This window comes from Struthio camelus, chromosome 1 (genome assembly GCF_040807025.1).
Source record: "Struthio camelus isolate bStrCam1 chromosome 1, bStrCam1.hap1, whole genome shotgun sequence".
In the NCBI taxonomy this organism is placed as follows: Eukaryota; Metazoa; Chordata; class Aves; order Struthioniformes; family Struthionidae; genus Struthio; species Struthio camelus.
This window is the reverse complement of record NC_090942.1, coordinates 80,949,196-80,971,580: the sequence shown is the minus strand read 5'-3', so window position 1 is coordinate 80,971,580 and position 22,385 is coordinate 80,949,196. Positions and strand designations below refer to the sequence as shown.

General features: G+C 42.9%; 1 protein-coding gene across 6 annotated transcripts in view; it reads right to left on the bottom strand.

The window, feature by feature from the left end:
- Positions 1–22,385, bottom strand: part of ETV6 (ETS variant transcription factor 6) — a 137,102-nt gene that overhangs the window by 7,796 nt on the left and 106,921 nt on the right. For 5 of the 6 annotated variants that reach the window (XM_068952947.1, XM_068952957.1, XM_068952966.1 and 2 more), the window contains exon 5: positions 17,880–18,422. In XM_068952947.1, coding sequence (XP_068809048.1) covers positions 17,880–18,422 — 543 coding nt within the window. Of the gene's footprint in view, positions 1–6,176; positions 9,449–17,879; positions 18,423–22,385 lie in introns of those variants that run through there. The other variant, XM_068952974.1, reaches the window with a different exon arrangement.

The following is a 22,385-nucleotide window of genomic DNA, read 5'->3' as shown; positions in this document are numbered from 1 at the left end:
GGTATTGGCTAGTAGTTGCAAAGTATAACGGACTATCCATCCTCCTCTGAGGGATCCTCGGCGTTCTAACACTTTACCACATGACAAGCCACATGAAATGACCTGCTGATCTTAGCTGTGTGATTGTTGTGGTACAGATGCACATAAAACTACCACTGTTGGTCCTGACACTTTTGTCAGCTGTTTTAGTGGGGAAATCAAGAATTCTGCAACCTGCTCTCCTTGCTTGAGACAGTCCTGCCAATTCCTTTCTAGCAGAAGTGGTCTGAAGCATGGGCATGTTACGCCTTTCCTTTCTAACAGATGATTCCATGTGATATAAAACTGACACCTCCTACCACTTCTAAATTTGCTTTTTGTTTTTTAAGATTCCTGAAAAAGAACATCAAGTATTATCATTACCTGAGTGGTACTGAGAGGCTACATACTTTCTTCTATTTGGATAACTGAATTCAAAATTCCTCCTAGCAAACACTCTTTAGGTTGCTAATTAAAGGTCTAACAAATACTTAGGTTTTAGTGTTTTTCAGTTTCATGGCAATCTCTTGAGACTGGGGAAGCCAAGAGCCAAACTGCTCCTACTTCCTGCTTGTGATATGTGTGTGCATAGCGTAGCATAATAACAGGCAACTATGAAATACGGAAAGTGAATTCCACCGGGGGATTTCTGCTGCTGTCAGAAACTACAGGGTTTGTATAGCTCAGCTGTCCAGAACCCAAAGATGGTCATATAGCTGCTTTTTACCTTACAAGCAAAACCAGTCTCCGAGAGGTAGCTTGCTGCAGTGGTTAAAAGCACAGGTTAGTAGCCCAGGACATCCAGGTTCTAGGTGCTAAAAGGGATTCTTGCCAGCCTGTCCTTCTATTCCTGTCTGTCTTGGTTTTGGTATGGGTTAGACTGGGGTCATGGTATGTTCAGTACGAGAATACAAAATGCTTTTCAAAAAGGGGGAATGATGCAATGCATTCAATGAGGACACTTGAAATGGTGAGAGATGTTAACAGTACAATAGTATTTCCCATTTTAGAACTGTAAAAGAGCATCTCTGAAACCTGTACTGTCTCTAAAACCAGAGCTAAGTTTGCCAGTGCCCTTACTTTTCTTTACCTACCAGTCCTATGGAGAACATTTTGAAGAGATGATGTCTCGCAAAAAATTGCAGATTCCCCTTCTAGCTGAGACCTACCCCAATGATCACCTCACCCATGACATCTACAAGAGGAGGCGTGTGAAAGGAAAGAGGTAGTCCAACTTTTGGCTGGAAAAATCTTACTTTCACTAAAATTTTTGACAGGAAATTGTCCATTCTCATATGAAAATTTTCTGGTTTTTAATTTAAAAAATCACATCAATTTCCATTTTTTCATTCATGTATGTGACTAATGTTCAGAGACAGCCTCCTCCCTCTTACCCACAATTGCGTACCTATAGCTAGGACCAGGACCTCAGCTTTCCTCAGTGACCAGCTCAGAGTGCTCCCCTCCCTGCCTTCGTCTCCCTTTCCCCTCACCCCAAGTTGCATACATAGCCCAGCCATCTACCCCAGGTTTGAAGATACAAAGCAGGTTGGCTGACTGAAATTAAAAACTGCAATGCCAAACACTGCTGCTTAAAATGCCCTGCGCAGCTCTGGGCACAAGTGCCTTTCACTGGACTACGCAGGAGGTCTGTAGAAGAGTGTGAAGTAGAGTGTGGATGTCTCAGACTAACACTTTATCTATTTATGTCATCTTTTCTCTAGAGAATTCACAAAACCAGTTCTTTGATAACCTCTCCATCAATAATTTTTCACACACATCCAGTTAGTCTCTTAAGCATGCATACATTAGAAAAAAACTGTCTTCTCTACATTTCATCTACAAGGAACAAAGGAAGGGAGATTCTGTTCTGGTGTTGGTTGTTCTTTTAAATAATGTGGGACATGCTCAGATAATACACATAGTAATTAATAAGGGCCCACATAGGTGGATCCTTGACACACAAATAGTTATTTCCTGAATTCTTTCAATGAAAGGCTGTATAGAAAAAAAATTAAATGCAAGATTCTTAATTTAAAAAAAACTTTAACCATCCTTTTTTTCCCTTTCCTTTACCTTTTTCTTCCATTCCACTGTTTTTGACTCCCCAGGACATATTTTACAATTTGATCGGAGTTGGTAATACTGGTGCATTCTGAAAACTACCAGAGTTTTTTTTTCTCCTATGTAATCTGTGCTAAGTTTAACAACATAATCTGCATAGTCTAGGTCAACAGTTCATTTTGAATTCACTGTTTTAGATAGCTTTTTCCAAAGAGCTCCATGCTTTGCTATTGTCCAGTTCTTCATTACAAACACTGTAAAGGTGACCTGATTCTCTAGGCCAGCTGTGACTCATTCACCACGGCACAAACCACCAGTGAGCAGTATGCCGCCATATGGGAAACATTTTTAACCTGCTAATTGGACTCTATGCACAAAAAGCACATTCCACCTAGGGGGAAGAACTGGAAAGTTGGGTAACTGATGATGATTATTAGAGTTGCATTTGAAGGTGGCAGGAATGGTGTTTTGGCCAAAAGCTGCATACTGAATTCAGTGGGAGCTGAATTAGGTCATTTCTGTAAACTCCACTCTGACCCCCAACATACCAGGAGGTATGAAAGCTCTCCCCATAGCCAAGCTCCTGGAATTATTTCAGTCAGTTGTATCGGAACGACTCTGTGGCTTGTGGTGAGGTCTACAAGCTCCCCCACAAGGCTAACAAACCTGTTGCGGGCTTCGTCTGACCCCACCTCATCTGTAAGAGATGTCTGTCTTGAGGGGAATGGTTTCAAAGTGGAAAATATTTGCTTAACAGATATTAGTCAGGGAAAAAGAGAAAGTATTTGGTGAAGGCAGGAATTTGTTAGAAACCTGAAGGAAGAGAGGAAGGGCGGATGGGTTTGTTCTTGAACCAATGCTTTCAGACTGTCCTGGAGGTTTGGTGGAGTGTTGACTGGCATATGACCCCCTCAGGAGAGACTCTAGGAAATCTGCCTGGTCAGTCATTTGATTTTGATTCTGCCGCTACTGCTAGTCCTGGAATGGGTGGGCTTCCAGGGTGGACCTGGAATGGGGTTGCCTGGAGGGCTGGCGTTCCTACAGTGGGCCTCGTGCTGTCTGGATCTTTGCAAGCCAGAGGCAAATGAATGTCAGACTCTGTTATATTCCCAAATACATAACCTGAGGTAGATATCTTCTGATTATAGTAACTTCTAGCTAATATTTACAGTTCTGCTGAGATATGACTTGCTCTAAACTTTACTTTCATTTCATTATTTGCAACGTGCAGTATTATTTATAATCAGTAGTATATTGCTGTAACTCTGCTATAGAAAAATTCCCAGGTGCATAAATCCAACTCTTGCTGAAGGGAATGACAGACTCCTAATGTCCTCTATACAGTGGCCCCTAGAAGAGTTTTAAGAAGCTGATGTCTCCTTGAAGGCTGACTGGAATTGCACATGCTATGTGCATCGTGCTATGCCAGGGCTGCACACTTACTTAAGTGTGGCTAGCAAGTAAATTCTAGTTTATCATAATGACTTTGGTTATTTCTCATTGGCTACGATAACTTCCCTCCCCAAAAACACACACACAGATCCTATGCCTCCTCTTTGCAAAAGAAAAAAAAAAAACCACACACAAAAACCAGCCCAAAATGTCTGTGTGGAAAATTATTGGACTAACAACAGAGCTTCAGACTCTGAGAAGAGGTGGCAGTCAAGTGCAGGGTGCAGGTTTGCTTTTGGTTGCTCACTTAATTTTTAGAACGGATTCAAGCTAAGCTTGAATATAAATATTCCTCAAATGAGGAGAACTTACTTAGACCTGCATCTTCAGATCTTCACAAGAAAGACCCAAGTGATCAAGGGCCCCATCCCAGATTCTAAACTGACTGAGCTGCTCAGACTTGCAAAGGTATTTAGTAGGCTGGTGGAATTTGCAAAAAATACCCAAGTATCTTAGGCGTCTAAATCTCTGTTTGCTTCAACAAGAATTTAGTGATCTTGAAAATTCTGCTTGGCTCTTAAGACCACTTAAAATCTAGTCTTCAAAAGCTACACTTGTCAATCAACAGGATTTAGATATATGACTGATATATGAGCTGCAATAATTTGATTAGTTGGCATGCATCAACTCAATTGTGGTAACTGTGTCTTAGGCCACTGCACATAGGAAATAAAAAGCATTAGCTTTAAACATCAGTAGAAAAGATTTAGGCTCACTGCATTTCCTCTCACCTCTGCTGAGAGCTAAGAGCGTGCACTCTGCTAGCTACTGTGGACCAGCTGAAGTATGGTAGCTTACTGAGCTATAGAAATTCAGTCAAATGTATGAGCTCCTAGTTTGCAGAGCAGCTAAATCAATTAGCCTTGATTCAAGTTTCAAATGGGAGAGCTTTAGGAATCTGAGCATAGACACTCAGCTTTTTTTGCTTTTAACCATGTATGACTTACATGGTGGGTATCTTTCTCCATAAATTGCAGGGCAAAAAGGAATGAAGTCCTGGAGGGCTCTTCCTGACTAACACAGGAGCAGCAACTAAATAATCTGCCATTATTAGGCCAGTAGAGACTGTCTTTGTTAGAGACTACACGTCAAAGACTATTTAATGACTCTTACCCCGTGTCATGAATTTGGCGTATACTAGAGCCAATTTGAATGCAGCCCGTGAGATTGGTGAAAAGCCACAAAGAGGCAATGCTAGAAAATGCTATTGAAGGGAACTTCTCCACTGGGAAAAGAGAAAGCTGGTGAAGACAATCCAGAAAGCTGCATCCTTAAGGAAGGTCAAACCGTTAAATGTATTTCTGTGAAGGCTGGAGAAATTAAGAGAGGGACTTGTATGTGTATGGCTGTTTCATAAGCGTAAATCACTTGTTTGAGGAAAATCTGGATGGCGTTAATGACCCCATGAAGCCTAAATCATTTGCTTTGGCTGTCAGAAGGCCTCCAAAGGAGTGGTCACACGAGGGGAGTCTCCATAGGGCGTGCGCTGGCTAATGAGCAAGAAAGCACCGGGATGTTGCTGGGGCCCAGCAAGTTTAAAAATGTGAGAGATCCAATAAGGAAGCTGAGCCAGGGCTGGTGCCTAAATTGTTTGGGCACACTGCAATTTCCTGCCTCTTGGCTAAAACAGGCTTACTTAGAAAGTAACTATGTCTCTGTAGCACAAGGAAACATCATCCCCCCTCCCACCCCGCACACATATATAAACTTTTTTTTTTAAGTGAACTCAGATGGCTGAACTTTGTACAGTCCAACGCTTAATAGAGCACTTTGTGCAAAATGTGGGACTGAGATGCTTTAAGGAGCTGCAGTATCAAACAACCTAGCCAAAGTAGGAAGACGGTGTGAGCTGCTCCAGCAATGCAACAGGGGTCCTGAAAGCAGAAGGTGGGTGGGACACAGAAATGCCCCACCATTTCCTCAGCTGTACTCCTGGGTAAGACTGAACTATGCAATTAGCAGGAGAAACAGGGCAAACTGTATCTTCAAACAGAGGGGCATGGCTACAACTTTCTTCCTGTGGTTAATGCTCTTAGAGGGATTTTTATACTAACATAAAAGGCAGAGGTAAGATGTAGAGAACTTAGCCAGTTCTCCAATGTCCCCTGCAACACTGCCATACACGTGCAAGAGGCAGCAGTCTCAGACTCCTGCTACTAACAGCCACATATTGTACAGTCCCAAACTCGGCAGAGCTAGAAAAAAGCCTTGGGGGCTGCCTACCTCACCAAGGCTCCTGGCTGCTGCCCTGCTGCCGAGGCTGGCACCGGGCACAGGAAAAACAGGCAGCTATACAGCCCTGGTGAGGGTCGGGGAAAGGAGGCACAAAGAGAGGCTGGGTTTGAGGAGTGGGAAGAAAACTCTCCTACAAACAGCCGTTGCTGACTTTAAACCCTCTGAGAGCAGCCCATCTCCCTCCTCGCCTTAGTTTTAACCCTCCTTTCATGTGGCAGGAGCGCCCAAGCCTCAGCCACTCCTCCTTGGCATGGTGAGGCTCAATTTCTCTTCTCTGGATGAAAAGGTCTGTTCACTGCCCACATTTACAGCACTTCTTTGGTAATGCTATGAAACGGGAGAAGGTAATAATGTTATGAAACCCATGTGACAATCAAATAGACACTTTGTGCGCAAAAGCAAATTACAGATTATTTATTTCAAATACTCTCTAAGTCTATGGGCAAAGCCTTCTGATTATACACATAAATCAACATTGGAACATAAATACTTCCTAAAGACTATATGACAGTAACACATATATCCCCTTAGACCTGAAATATCATCTCATACTCATCTATAAGTTCAACATTATGGACTTTAGGTTCCTAGCTTGGCCAGCCATTAGAAAAGGACTTCTCTAATATCATTTGTCCCAGGTAGATGTCTGGCTGGTGGTCCTGATGTTGCAATGTGAGATAATTCTTAATCTGTGCTTCCTTTGACTAAATAATGCTTTTAATAGTATAGGTATATATATGCTAAAAATCTCTTTTGTTCAAAATGTAAGATTCTCCTGCACCACAGGATTTCGCAGAACATACACTGCCTCTGAGATCCCTGTTGTTTAAGTGAGGCCCATGGCCCAGAAGCAGAGCTAGCTCTCTTCATGTATTGAATACCAAAATCCTCTCTCTTAACCACAGAAATGTTTTACAAGACCCACCCACATATTGCGCTGAAGATCATTATATAAAATGCATTCAATCTGGCTGATGACTGGCTTGGAAACTAGCATGGCTTCGCAGAGCAAGAGCTCAGGCCAAAAAAACTTTGTCATACTCCTTCTGACATCAGCTGAGGACTTACCCCTTGCTGAGTAGGTTAGCCTAAAATTTCTCCAGCATGATATCATTTTATTTGAATGGTTCTGTGATTTCTACCAGCTGAAGAGTTCTCCCAAGCTCAGGCGCCCTTTTTGACATGGTGATTTGTGCTTCAACTGCATTTGTTCACAGTGCAGCAAATATAATGCAAACAGCTGTTCACAACTGAGGCTAACAGACAGAACGTCTCTAGAAGCACCTTTGGTATCTTGGTTTCTGTAAGCACGCCTGAAGTGTAGTCAGGACTGCTAACGTGGTGCTACTCATGACAGTCAGCCTATCAAAACTATGAACTGGAAAATCAGCTGACCATTGCTGCTGGAAAGGAGGAGGTCCTGATCTCCTTTCCATTTTACCTTTCCTTCCTCCTGCTGCTTATCTTGTGCTGGCTCTGATGTTTGCTAGGCTTCTCTGTGAGTTGTCTTAAATCACTTTAACAGAAGAAAACAAACCTAGCAAAAAATAGTGGCCAGCTTTCTGCCATTTGAGAGCTGAATCTGCTTGCGGGAAGGTCTGCTGAGTGCTACAGCCAGCACAGAGCAGGTGGCAGGACTATGGTGGTAGGACGGGGAGGAAAGAGAGAGAGGCCCAGAATGGGATCATCTCCTTTGCCCAAGAAGGTCAGTAAGTCTCTGAGAAGACGATACTACTTTGGGGTACCTAGATTTGTTTAAACTGAAGACAGAATGAAAAAATCATAATGGTTAATGGCCTTGCATGGAAAAAAAAAAAAAAACCCAGGGAGAGAACTGTTGAGACCTGACTTGGTTTAGGCTTGCTATGGAGATGAGCTCTAATTGCATTTTAACCACATCCTAAATTGTGCAACAGATAGATAGAGCTTTCTGGACAAGCCAAGTGGACCTTCAGGCTATTCAACTGGTACATGAAGCTCATCAGGATGGCTGATACTGTAATTTGTTTCAAGGGCATGGTGAGAACAACTCGACTAACTTGTTCTCATTTCACAAATGGAGAGGGAGGCAAAATGAAGATGGGGCAAAGGAGCGCACATGGCTGGGGCTGAACATCAGGTCAGCTCCTTTATTTTTGCTGAAAGCCTTTTCTATAGCAAAAAAAAAGACTAGGAAAAGAAAGGGGAGCACACTCAGAAAGAAAGAAATACTGCAGTAGGATTACCGCTGTGTTGAGACAGTTCTGTAAAATCCAGCCTCAATATCTATTTAATTCCATGTTGTATTTATTTTAGCAGACAGAGCTACAAAAAAAAAAACCCTCAAAACCTGAAGGAGTCTCATGATTCAGAGGTTAAATGGCTCTGAGTCCTGCTCATCCCTGTATGGCAACCTGTGCCCAGGTTACTGAGGGGAAAGGAGTTTCTTTGCCTTGAATGTTGGCTGTTGTTAGAAGCCGGATGCTGGTACAGTAAAGCCAATGTTTCTGTGCGGAGAAATCTCTTGACAGACAACTGTTCAGCTGAGTAAATCCAAGCTGGGGCTGAGGAAAGAGGTTGCCAGATCACACAGTGCAAAGGTTACACATTGCTTCTGTCTTGCACCCAAATGCAGAGGGGGAGATCGGGCCAGAGGAGAACAGAAACCTGAGGCTGTGACGCTGTGAACAGCTCTGCCATGATGTTGTGGAGGTAATGCAGCAAGGTGAGGCCAAGCTTTGTCTTCACCAGTGAAAATGTGTGACGGAGAGGAGGCTCAGAAAGGTTCATACGCCTCGTGGTTGTAGAAAAGAGTGCTCAACTCACAAAGAATATCTAATGGATGGACCAGGGCCTGGGAAAGGACAGTTGAAACTTTAATTCACAAGACATTAAAGATTAACAAAGGGCAGAAAGGTATTTGCAGCCATGATCTCTGTTTTTGTTTGGCAGGCGAAGAACTTGCATCCTCAGAAGAAGCTACAGTGTACTGCACAAAGAAATGTGATTTTCCCTGTCCTGTTCCCCTGACCCTTCCCCACCAAACAGACAGGTATTTCCAGTATTAGTTTCAATTGTTGTTCTTCTCCTGTTCCACCTCAGTGGTAGAGAGTACTCTTCCCTTTATCTTGCTAAAGAAATCTGCCTCTGATCCTCCTGTGGCTTTTCCTCACTTTTATTGCTCGTGAGGGGCAACATTAGGAAAAGGAAGAGAGATTCAACCTGTGTCTGTTCATGTGCACCTGAATGTCCTCCTACAAACACCTGACATCTTGTCTGACATCGGAAAACTGGCCAAACACTTTAATGGAGCACTGTGGAGGAGTTAAGGGACACAACTTCATCTTCTGAATTATACTTTAGAGAAGTGGGAAAGAGGAGGAGTGACTTTACTACAGCAAAGGCATTCCCAACAAGGGTAATAATTCTTGATCTCACAATGTGAGAAGCTCCAGTGTCTTCTATCACAAGTTCAGTTCACCCTTGGGTTTACACTCGTGATGCATCTGAGCTGGGGTTTTTTTCAACAGTAGAAAAATCAGTCGTCATGGGACTACTGTCTCTCGTCTGCAGGAGATTCCTGTCTCACTTCTGTGCTCCATGAGAAAACCCAGAGTCTCTCTGGGAGCATGCCTGGAGGATGTGCTCCTGGGGTGTTCCCATGAAGTCTCAGGTCCCACGTGTTCCCATGAAGTCTCTCCTGAAAGGATGTCTTCATAAGCGATAAACATGCCACTTCGGATAGCCTTCCTATGGAAAACTAACATGTGGGGTTACATCTCCACATTTAGACATGGCCATTCTCTCTTTCTCCCCTTCCTTCAACAGAAATGGAAAACAAATATGTTTGCTGAGAACTTCCCTATAATTGGACTCTTACCAGTTTAAAGGTGTGAATTTGAATTCATGTAAACTGGCATAAACTTTTGTATGCCACTTCTAATGGACTAGCGTTAAAACTAGACTTAAATAAGCCTGTCTCTGAAGAGAATAGTGTACTGTCAACACTGTGGTGTATTTTCCCAGTTTAACTAAGAGGGTTCAAAGTGATGCAAGTTTGCTTTGTAGATCAAAATCTGAATTACCGACACAACTCTAGCCTGAAGAAAGTGTGCAATATACAGGGAAAATAAAGGGTCATGTTTTCACAAAAAGGTTAAATTCTTGAAGTGTTTAACATCCTGCTGACCTCAGGAGAGGTTAAGGGTACTCAGAACCCACTTATCAAATCTGTCTAGCCACGGCATGTAGATGCCACAATACAGTAATGAGAAGGCTGAAGGCTAAATGACTGCACTTTCCAAGGGCTTGGTCACTCCTAGCTTCTGAGTTGACCAGAACAAGCCCTGACTGGAATCTCTGCTTTTCTAACTGCGTAGTAAGACGAGGTGGCTGTAAAGCAAGACGTTTTACAGAAAATCTGAAACTACCTATTCAAGCTATTGCCATTCAGCTATTGCTGGAGCGCCATTAGTTAAATTGGCAGGGAAGGCACGCTTTCATGCTGGAATTAATTGTTAATGCCATTTTAAGATGATTCTCAAGGTCATAACAAAAACTCTTCCTATGGAAGTGAACTCTAGGAGCTTGATTCTCATCCATACTTCACTCCCTTTATAGCAGCCTGGCTTTCCACAAGGGCCTGGAAATAGATGCGACCCTACACTGCAAATATAAAAGTGTACATGACTGCAACAGCAAGTGATTAAACAAGGCCAGTGGCATTATCATGGCCATATCCAAATGGGAGTGACAGGCCGTGCCTACACCAGGATTTGCAGGTTCTGGTTTGTCTGAATGGGTTTCTGCCCTATGGGAGGAGCTGCCCAGAAAGCAGGCACTGAACCACCACACTTACACACTTACAGTTTAGCATGCTAAAGTGAACCACTGTTTTGGTTTTCTGTAGTTTATCAGGCTGTGGATTGTGACTGTTCAGTAGCTGAGACTGGAGGTGGGTCTTGTCACAGCTGCCCCCAGATAAAGGCTGCGCATACAAAAGGCATGCTGAACACCAGTCAGTGCTATGCTGTCAAACCCTGCGGGGGTCATGCCTCATGACACTAGTGAAGATAGCAGTTTCAGGCACGTCTACAGGTAGACTCCCACAGCATTAGCAATGGTATGTGCTTTCTCAGAAAAACACAGAATACCTGTTAGGAAGCATATGACAAAAGGTAAGTCTACAGCTTGGTCCGTCAGTGCTCCTCCTCTGCAAAGGAGGATAGAGCAATCATTTGCAGCTTGTTTAAGAACTCACCATAGTGAAGTTCATGATGCAACTCTGGAAGGGGGGATAGTAATAAACCAAATAGCGATGCACCCTGTTGGATGGATAGTAGGCTTGAGGGCTGGTCCATATAAGGAATCTGACTGGTGCAGGCTCTTCCCAATATCAAGTGACACAGTAGGTCTGCCTACGGTAAGTGACTTTCTTCCAGAAGTTGTTTTCCACTCATAAAGCAGTCTTGTCAGTCTGGAACAAAGTCACTTACCAACAAACAAATGTCCATATGAGGGAATCAGGTTCAAGCCTTTACTAATAATAACTATTGTGCTCACTGACTTACCCATGTAGACAACCCATAATCAAAGAAAAGACCAGAAAAACCTATCGGGGTTCATGAATCCAAGTTATTGTCCCAATAGCAGATGTGCACACAGTTGGGCAGGTTCTGCTTTTGTGTGGACAATGTGACTGCAGCATTGACACAGGAGTAAATGCACTACAGAAACATTACGATTAGCTTTAAATGCTGCAGTAGTCAAAAGCAGCAACAGGTAGCTCGGCGTGAGTTATGTGCCCAGCCTCTTAGGTTTATGGCTAGCTTGGGTTGCCATCATGATGAGAGGTCTAGTGAAGAACAAAAACAGGAGAATATCAGATTGAGCAGGGTATAGAGTATTGGATGCCCCCATTTTTAAACTGAATAATACTTTTTTTTTTTTTAAACGAATTGGAATCTGCAAGGTAAGGCAAAAAGTGTTACTAGTCACTAGTATCTGGAGTTAACCTAAAACCCTGAGTGACAGACTGATCAGATAGTGTCTTACTGATACATTTTAATGCATACTTTTATTTTGCTAGGCAGTGTAGCTCTCTATTTCCCACTCTGCTTATGACCAGTGGTGGAACTCAAAACGCCTTTCACCTTTCTGTGCCCTTCCTTTCCTTATATTTAACTTGTCTGTTTGGACAGTAAACTCTTTGGGGCAGGGACTGTAGCACAATAGAGCCTATAGATACTACTGTACTGCGAACAGTAATAAGCAAATGGAACAGGAAGCTGCATCTTTTATGTGACAGTTAACATATCAGCTGCTGTAAAACTTTTAACTCACAAGTTGTGCTTAGTTGTTGAGAGGGTTCTCCCCTTACTACCCAGGCATAATTCTTCTCTGCCTCCTCTCCCACCATCCCTCCCTAACACCCAGTAGATGTCATCGTACAGTAACTGCTCTTGTATAGCTAATTTGTACAGGAAGGAAAACAAGCTATTGTGGTGTAACTGCAATCATATAGAGGATTTTTGCTGATATGTCAGCTAAAAAAAATCACCCTATAACTTGACATAGACATAAATGTCACATTGAAAAAGGCAGAGTAAACTGGACTCTGGGACTCTGGTCCTAGTAGGTAGGTTGAGGGGAAGCTGGTCACCAAGTTGCCTGTGTTTTGAAGTGCAGCACCTTGCAACGCTCAAGCGCTAAATGTCTAGTGTTACTAATTTAATAGCTCAACAAGTTGAATTTGTTTTTTCTTATCTTCCCTTTAAAGCAGCCTTCCAACTCAACTCCAAAGTTAAAAAATGAATATGAGTTGATTCAGAGGTTTTTTTAAGCACTTGGTTTGTGAAAGATTCACTCAGCTAACTCCTCCTGTCTTTTCCCCTCCTACACAAGTTTATGAGAAGTGATTAAGTTTTTTTAAACAAAGAGGGAGGAGAATCCCTGATCCTGTTGCCCTCTCCAACCTCTCTCCCCACATAAAACAACAAAACTACTATCCTCACTGAGCTTTAGGATGGGAGACATCCCCACGCTCAGAGCAAGCACATAGCCTACACCCGTTGTAAACACTTTTGCAGGTTTTAGTAAAATGTGAGTCATTCATAGCTGATGTGCTCTCAACAGGGGACTGCATTTCAGTTTCGGCAATCAGATTGCTTTTATTGAGAAGCTGCTTATACGTGTCTTGCTACGAGCAGTGAGGTTCAGGCTATATGCCTCTGTATTCTCCGGACTCGTGGCACACTGAGAAACTGAGGCAGGGATAGCAAGTCAGACGCGGAGCTGGAGGTAGATTTCTTTCATGATTTTAGCAGGGTAAGAATCTCGTCTGGCCTCATTCCTACCGCAGTCAATAGTTTTATGGTCCAAACCAAAACAGTAGTAGACACTGTGCCTCTGAACAGTTTAAACATTACCTGGCTTTTCCTCAGACTCCTGAAGGGGAAGAAGCAAATCTGGCAGGTTGTGAAGATAAATAGAGCCTAGTTGCTAAGGTAACCCAGCTGATAAGACCAGCATAGTAATAGACAACAACAGGCATGAGAGACTCACCTGCCTTTAAAATCCTTTTTCCTGAGTGCAGAGCAAAATCAAAAGCAATACACAGGGTGGGGCTCTGCAGAGGAATAGCTCCGCTCACTCTTCCCAATTACTTGCACCAGTTTGATAGGCCTGCCTTCGGATTTGCCCGGGGTGAGCAGAGCTCTTAATGGGTTTTGTTGGGTTCCAACTCCAAGAGGACACTGAGCCCTTGAGGGCTGTCCAGCTGCAACTACCACTGCTCCCCGGCACCTCACCTTTCCCACCTGCGCAGTCATTCTGCTAGTAGCCGTGCTGGAGGCCAGGCAGTGCTAGAGTAAAGGTAGTCAAATCTGTATCCCGAAGCTTCACAGCCACTGGCTGCTGTGGATTAGCAAACTAGCTTTTCAGTCCCAGAGAGCTAGGATAGAAAAAGACCCTGGGCACTGGAACTGCGAGGCACCTGCCTGGCAATGTACCTCCCCTAGGCAGAAACAGCCAGAAAGGTACTAATGAGTTTTAAGTGACTGAATCAAAAGTGAGCTAATTTCTAACATGTCATTAGATTAATTCCAATGTTTATAAGCCAACCTCAATGTGATGAAAGTTAGGAAGAAACTGACCCTCTTGTAGCCAGATAATCCCTTAACTGCCTCTTGCAGGGCTTCCCCTGTCTTCCTTTAGGCAACTGACAGCTTGATGGTCCGAGCTAAGATGTCACTTCCCATTTTCCCCAGCTCGCAAGCTGAGGTGGACCTAGGTATCTGAGAAAGGGTATTTTTGAAACCTAAACATAGCCTTGTGGTGAAAACCTGCCCTGATTGAAGTCAATGGTAGCGCTCCCAAGGAAGTCAGCGGGCGCAGAATTTCGGCATGGCTGCAAGGAGGATTTCTTGGGAGTGTGGTTCGCCATGGGTGTTGTGCATGCCGCAGCCATGACGCACTCAGAATGCCTGCCAACGCAATAACCCTTGCCTCGCCTTGTACCTTGGGGAAGTACCTTTTATGAGATATCAAAGTCCTACAATGTTTGATAACAAAACCCTCCCAGTTAGAGGTGCACGGAGAGTGGAATTTCCATTCTGCAGAAGAGCTAATTTCAAGCATCTCTCTTGACTGAAACTGCAACTGTGTAAAAAAATAGCTATGGCTCTTCTTTTTTTTCCCACAGAGTGGAATCCTTTGAGACAATTTGTGGGGAACCAAGCTGGTCTGTTTAGAAAATTCAGAGCTGAAGGTCAGCCAGATGGTGTGCCTGCTTGCTAGTGTCTAAGTTAGGAGCTGACTACCAGCAAACGCTGTTGTTGCTTTTAATTAGTGGTTTCAGGGGGAAAAATTGTCCCTCGCACCCCTCTGCTGAAAACCCCGCTGAGATATTTTTAATATTTTTAAGCATGTCACAGCTATATTACTATTGATGCTGAGTTAGCTAGTATAAACCTCACCTGGTGTATCTGCAGGGGGTACAAATCTGCCTTTGCATCATCCCAACACTACGACCTCTAGTTCTGACAAAGTTACGGAAAAGAGACATGCCTATTGTGTTGAGAAGATAGCTAGACCTGATATTTAAAATCAACTCTAGCCATTGATAAATAATATATGGGACATTAACGAGTAACGTAAAGATAGTTTATGCCTCTTACTTTGCTAGAAAAGTGTTAATGGCCTTAGAGCAATAGAGAATCAGACCTTCAACTTGAAATTCTTTGCTATAAATGGGAAAATGTCTTACCAGTAAAACTAATAATTTGAGAAACGATATTATATAAAAAGGTAGGAAAGACTAATCAGTCAATAAGTGGAGGTCATTATTTTGTCTGACAGGAAGTCCGACAAAGAGTCAGAGCTCTATTGATCAACTTTCTGAAAACAGAATATTTGCAGATAACAGCAAGGGAAAACATTGTTTTCTTTCTCAGCACCAAATAATTGCATATTGCTTTTAAAACCAGCCTTTATCTACAAGTAAACAGGTTTATGAGGCTGCAGGGTATCTAAGTCCAGGAAGAATTCCTTTTACAATTTAAAATAGCTGAGGTAGGAATAGAACACGTTTTGGAGCTCAGCCTAATAATGTTCTAGTCAGCAGCCCATAGGGCTTTCCTGGTAGCTCTTCCTCATCAGTGCCCCTCCCCCTCCCCCCCAGAAAATCACCTGCTTGCAAATGGTTAAGCCAACAGAAAGTCAAGGCTCTCTTCTCACCACCACTTGGCTCTGCCACTGGACTATTGGTAAATCTTTTCATTACCTTACCAACCATTCTTACTCATCCATAAAATGGAAATACTACCAGTGATTTTTTTAAAAAACTTTTTTTTACCAATACATCTGTACTGATGTATGTCTGCAGTGTAAAACCTAACCATTATAATTCTCTTGGTCTCTGTCAAACTGTAACAGCAAGCCATGGTTGATCAAAACCCTCCATGTTAAGTATAGCAGTGTGAGTGAAGATAAGGACACTCAAATGGAAAAGGAATTCACACTGACATAGAAAAGAGATATCTTAAAATAAATTCACTTTATGGCAAGAGCTCTAAACTGAAGGGTGTGAGGTGGGGGGAAGTAGGTAGAACGGTGTGTGATTTCCTTCTAGGAGGCCAAAGTGTGCTGCCACTGAATTCAGCAGCACAGATGGAGGTGACTTTGCATATGAAATGCGGGCTGTCTATGTTTTTGATATAATCTGGATTTTGTCACCTTTAAAGAGGCTATGTGCTCTTTAGGGGAGCCTGGCTGCAGTTGAGAAGCCACTGGAACCCAACCAGAATAGCACTGGTTTGTGCTTGTACAGCAAACGAGGCTCATTTGTGTTTACAATTAAAGGACACGGGGTACTGATGGAAGTAGGCTGGCAAATTTAGCTGTAGTTATCTAAGATGCTAGCAACCGCCAGCTACACAACCGCCCCGACCTTGGCCCTAGAGCACTGCCCTCATCTGAACTGAGCATACGAGTACTCCTCAGGTTTTTTAGCATGAAATACTTCACCTGCTCTTTAAAACAAGGCACTGGTGGGACTAAGCACTGGACTGCAAATGAGGCAGCTAAGCATGCAACTAGAGCCTGTATACAACACTTTAAACTGCTACACATATTTGCCAAGCAACTGCGTTATGCCAAAACAACCGTGGGCTTGGCCACTGTTGCCCTGCAAACAAACAAGGATGGATGGCCGTGTGGGTACTAGTTACGGGGCTGGGGTTGCTGGACCTTGTGCACAATGTATACAGAAGCCAAAGATTCCCAGGTATGTATGTAAGGAAACTCCTGGATTTAAATTTAAAAATTAAAAAAGCATAGTTTTTTCTTATATTCCTTCCAGTCTAGGCTTCATTTTTAGCAAATGCTTCCTGTTAAAAAACAAAAAGTGAAAGAACCCCTAATCTTTCTGTAGTACTTTAAAGAAAGAAATTCTCCAGTGGTACAACCAGTAGAGTATATTCTCTGCCATAACATTAAGTGTATTTCTTAACTTGCTAAGATTAGGGTGGGCAATAAAAATCAAAAGGGGAGAGACAATTGTTATTCAGACAAAAATGCCGCAAGATTAATTTCTGTAACCCATTTCTCTACCAGGCGAAAGAATCATGGCCCTTGTTGTGATTAATGTTTAGCTAGGTGGTAAGATATGTCCTTTTTGAATTTAAAGTGATAAGTCTTAACAAAATAGAGAATCTTCCTCATTAACGCTGAGGTAGCACTGCATCTTTAACAAATTTAGAGCATATAAGGACACAAATGAACAAGGTGTTTTAAAATTCATGGTTGTAGATGTGTCAGACCCTAAGCAAATTGAGTATCACTTAAGCTTGCTGCTGACATAAATGTGTGGAATGTTTTGGGTGACTCTGAAAATAAATTAGTTATTGGGGCATTCAGCATATTTCTAAAGTGGTTGGATTCTCCCCTTTCCTCACTCCCAATCTATTTACAGTTCCCTTTCAAGTACAAAATACATTTTCTGTAACCTCAGCTTCCTGATTCGGCTGTTGTGATGTCAGTTATTTACGATAACAAAAGTGAGACAATGCCTGTGGTTTGCCTGGGACAAAGGTAACTTTGTTTCCGTAAAAAGAGACAGTCCTAGTAGTGAGACGCACCGGAGGGCCAGAAAGTAGGACGCTGAGGTGAGATCTCACTAATCCTGCCATGACCATAATAATGGATTTGACACTGCATTTCCTCAAAGGCCATTTGCAGAAAGTGCTCCTCTTTCTGTAGGACTGGACACCAATATGAATATGTCTCTTGGAAAATTGCCCCTTGCAGGACAAGACTTTGGAGATTAAAAGTCTTGGGAAACAAATGGATTTCTAATGGGCAGAGAGGTACTGAGTGTCAGGACACGAATTGTTCAATCCTGATTATGCATTCTGTGGTCATAAGTAAGTCACTCTACATCTTTACTTACCTGCCATGAAATGCGTTTAATTGTACTTAACTGCCTAAACCACAGATGTGGTGAAACTTGCTGAATGCCAGTAAAGTCTGAGGTCACAGAGTGGCAAAAGGAAATGAGAAACTATTAATATACAGCAAGGTAAGTTATGAATGAAGAGTTTCAGCTTCAGTGTAGCCTAGAGAGTGTCGCTTACCTGCTATTCTTCCAATTGGCATTGCATGATCCTCAGGAGGGGAGACAGACACCATGATGTGGTTCATATAAGCTAACTCTTCCCGGTGGGACAGGTTGATTGGCTTTACCTCCCTGTGCAGCCCATCATCAGACAACCTTGACGGTTTGAAATCGGAGTGCCTGGGATTCAGTATCAAAGGATGCATGATAGGGCTGGGCATCAGCTGGATGACCCTGGTGTTCTCCTGGCGAGGGCTGGAGGGCTTCTGGAGCACTTCGGAAGGAGGTGGGCAGTGGTTGTTTTCTATCGGGGACACTGAGAGGGGATAGGGCTCCTGGTGGTTGTTCTCTTGCTGATGCCTTGTCCCTGGCACCCTGTCAGCTGGGGAGAGGTGACGGATAGTGTTGTCCATAGGGGACTTCAGTGGCCGCTGATCAGGATCTGGTGATGGACGGTGATTGTTGGTGACGGGTGATCTAGAACGATGCAACAGTTCAATGGTTGGGGGATTGTGGTGGACTGTTTCTGTGGATGGTCTTGAAGGTCTCTGGACAAAGGTATCTGTGAAGAAAAACCGAAAAATATAGATTGTTTCTGTTGTGATCAAGCTGTGGATCTAACTTTGTCAAAAGGCCCTCTGAAGAAAGACTGCTAGCTGGGCTACCTGGGAACTGGTGTCAGCTTGGAAATGCTTTTATTTGTGTGACTTACAGATCCTCTGAAAAACGCCAGATAAACGCAGATAGTTATTACTACACAGAAGGAAATCAGTACCTTGAAAACAAGTCTGCCTCCACCACCATGTAATGGTAGTTCATGGAGGAATGTGATAAGAGAAATCCCGTTTTGAGTAGTTGACTGGTACACACGTGAGGAAAGTAAGATCTGATCTAGCCATGCTAGCTTTGTTTCTTTGCAAATGCTTCATAAGTTATCTTCTGCCACTCATGTCTCTCTATGTGTGGTTCCTGTTACTGTACCAAGATGAACGTTGTAAGGTAAAGGGCAGAGAGAAAAGGTAAAATATATCAAGTAAAATACTGGGCGAAGAGTTCTAGATGCTGGAGACTTGGGGAAAAGCAGAGAATAACTTAGTCTGCTATATGGACTAAGTTATCTAGCAAAACCCACTGGTAGGAAGCATTTTGTGGAACACTAGCTAAATTTTATCCCCAGTCTTGACTGTAAGAGCAAGTAACATCTTCATCTGTGCTGCCCATTGATAGGTTGTCCTACATAAACACTTGAAATTTCTTCAGCAGCAGGACTTCTAGCGTCACTTTTGCATGGACTTGCTTCCCTGGCCATGATCTTAAGAGTAAGCAAGAGATCAAGTCATGGCTCCAGGTATTAATAATCCACTCACAAAATGAAATACTTGTTTAATATATAACAGTGTAACTTTCAGCTTAGCTAAGGCCATCATTTTTGACTGGGGAAATTACTGACAGAGAGGAAACTACCACCAGCAAGCAATGACTAACAGGTTTTTATCTGGAAAATAAAGATCAAATTTCAATGCTGTTTGCTTGCTGAAAGCCTTGGATGACAAGAGAAGGAAACTGCTAGGTACATATCAACAATCGAAACAAGTAGCTGCCTATTTGTGGCTGCCTGTTTGTTCACTCAGTTTGCTCTGATCCTCCTAGAATGATTCTGCTGCTCTCTGTCAAGGTGGCGATAGGCTTTGAAGACCCTGTTGAGGCAGATGGGCTCCCAGCCTGTGCTCGAATCCAGGCAGGCAGCAAGAGAGGGATGAGCACTACCTATGAAAAGGCCTAAACAAGTAAAGCTCTAGTCATGAGAAAATGCAGTGCAGGCACTGATGTAACACCAATCCACCAACCCAATGGGCTGTTCATTTACACAAGGAAGCTGAAGGCTGCCAGGATAACCTGAAAGTTTAGGCAGAAAATTACACGGCTCTGGAACACTTATTGCACATGCTTGTGGTCTCGGACAAGAAAAATGAATTTGCAGAGCTATTTAAGGTAGTCACAGTGAAATAGCTGGAGGAAATGAAACTCCAGAGCCACATATTGCTCTCACTTAAACCCAAATGGCTTAAACCCATGTGGCCAGCTAATGTGGAATAACTGAAATGATGTGAAGATCACAGAAGAGAGATTAATCTACAGCTGTACCTACCTTTGCGGCAGTCATTTCTTAAAGTTTCCTTTCTTCACTACAATTGAAAGAAAGCAAGAACAATTCATACCTACGCCCCAATTCTACTCAGCATCCTATCTTCTACAGACCATCCGCTCCTGTCACTGTCTATTCAAATGCAGTGTGCTCATTTTTGGCCTTTAAGTGCAGACTAGAATACTGCAGGGACTTTTTGTCTTATTTATTTACATGCCTTGCTGTGCTTTCCACCAAGCTCTCTGCAAACGTTAGTTGGCTCTGACAAGCTCCAAAGAGAAGCAGAGCTATCTCTCTGCCCGGAAACAGGAGGAGATAGTGGAGAGAAGGTAGGCATCTTTGGAGCCCTTTTGTAAGCAGCAAGAGGAAGAACCAAAAAATGGATACACACCAATGTTCACTTCCTTCCATATTCCTTCTCTTCAGGTGGCTGTTTCAAATACCTCACCAAAGAACTCCCTCACCCCATGGCCTAAGTTGCTGTGTACCATAAACTACTCAAAGTTAGCGCCAGGCAGTTCCACTGCCATGAATGGCCCTGAATGGAATGAAATCCTCATCACATTAATTCCTTGGGACACTGGATTACTGTAAATCGAGCACATATGGTATATCACTTCCTTCAGGAATATATTTGCTCATCAATCTGGCTCTTCATTCTTAGTGACCAATAGTCATTTCTTGAAGGGAAGTCTGTGCAAGGGAAAGTGCTCAGGAAAACTGCTGACCTATCTGACCCATATAGGGATGGGTGGGGTTGCTCTCACTCTGGGAGTGAGCAATCACAGCAGTGCTAATCCCAAAGACTGGCAGCCTCTGTTTATCCATAAAAGAAGTGTTGGGAACTACAGTGTAAGCTTCCAGTATGGCATCCCATCAAATGACTCAGTGCTGAGTCAGAAGGACCACTGGAGATGTAGGATAATTCAGTCTCCATTGCTCATCTGTCTATCTTGGAGGTATCCTCACCCATTGCCAGCTGATTCGAAACAGTTAAACTCACTATGTTTAAGCTAGTAAAAAGCCACTAGATGTAACTGTAATTGGGCAAACGGTAAACTTAACTGTGCTGGTTTCTCCCAAGTGACCATGTGAAACAGGAAGAAGAAAGAAAGAATGTCAAAGTGTATAAATAAATAAATTCACCTGCCTATAAATTCTTGGCACAAAAGTTTTCTGATTGCTCTGAGTCTGTGGCAGGCTAGCTGTAATCTTTTTGCTTGCTTGCTTTGAAGTTCTTCTCGTAGCAAAACAAGAACTAATTTTTGTCATTATTACGAAAAATTTTGAAGTAATAGCACAGAGTCGTCTAAGGAAATAAAGGTGGTACTATCTGTAGCCACATAGGAGAGGATTGTGAAAAAGAAATCAGAGTTGTTCCTTAATTTTCCTGTGCTCGGACGGAGGTCGGATTAGATTGCTAAGGACTTACACTGTAAGCGATGCGCATGAAGGGCCAACTCAACAACTGTGAAATCTTCTCTAGAGGGAAAGTTTTCTAGTTTAAAACTCGGCACCTTTGTTGGAATATAGGATGGGAACACTCATGGATGAACACCAAGCTTGGGGAAAAAAACTGAGGTTTTTATAATGGCCTCTGCGAAGTGTCCATTTTAATACACCATGCAACTTCCTCTTGCACAGCTCTGCTAATGCAACCTCATCCTGGCCTGCAGCACCCTCTTCTAATCGAAATATTTATACTGGGTGGAAACACTTCAGGGTGTCCTTATCCACCTGCTGCTGTCTTACTCTTGGCTTAGTCTTAGAGTTTTGCTCATGCCCTTTGATTCTCGCTTGCTCTGTCTGGTCATCGTCTCCCTGTACAGGTCTGATAGTACCCCTGAATGGCAATGATGTCATAACTCACCTCTGTTGCATTCTCTTTATTGAAAAACGAATAACACTAATTTTTTCTTGATGTTTTTACTTGAAAAAATTAATTCCGCCTAATGCCTTCATGGAAAGTACCTGTTCTGTTAAAAAACACTGGCTTCATAGCTTTCTGTTGCTAGAGAAAACCTAACAATATTTCAGTGTGCATATTTTTAAAGAAAATGAAAAAAAAAATCTCCGTTTTCCACTGCAGGAAACTCACTCACGTTTTGGTCTGCTCTAACAATGAGTAGAAGAAGCCCAAACCTGCAGTGCACAAACACATATCTGCTCTTTCTTCACCACCTGTGGCAGACATAGACTGTGTGGACACTACTAAAGGGCTAACCGATAACCTAAGGAAATATTTCCGACAGTGAAAAAATGAGCAAACATGCAGAGAAAAACTTCTCTCGAAATGAACTGCCCAACCAATTCAAAAGCTGAGCAACAAGATGGGCTCAGTGCCAGGAACTCTGGCATGACGTGATGACAGATTGTCAG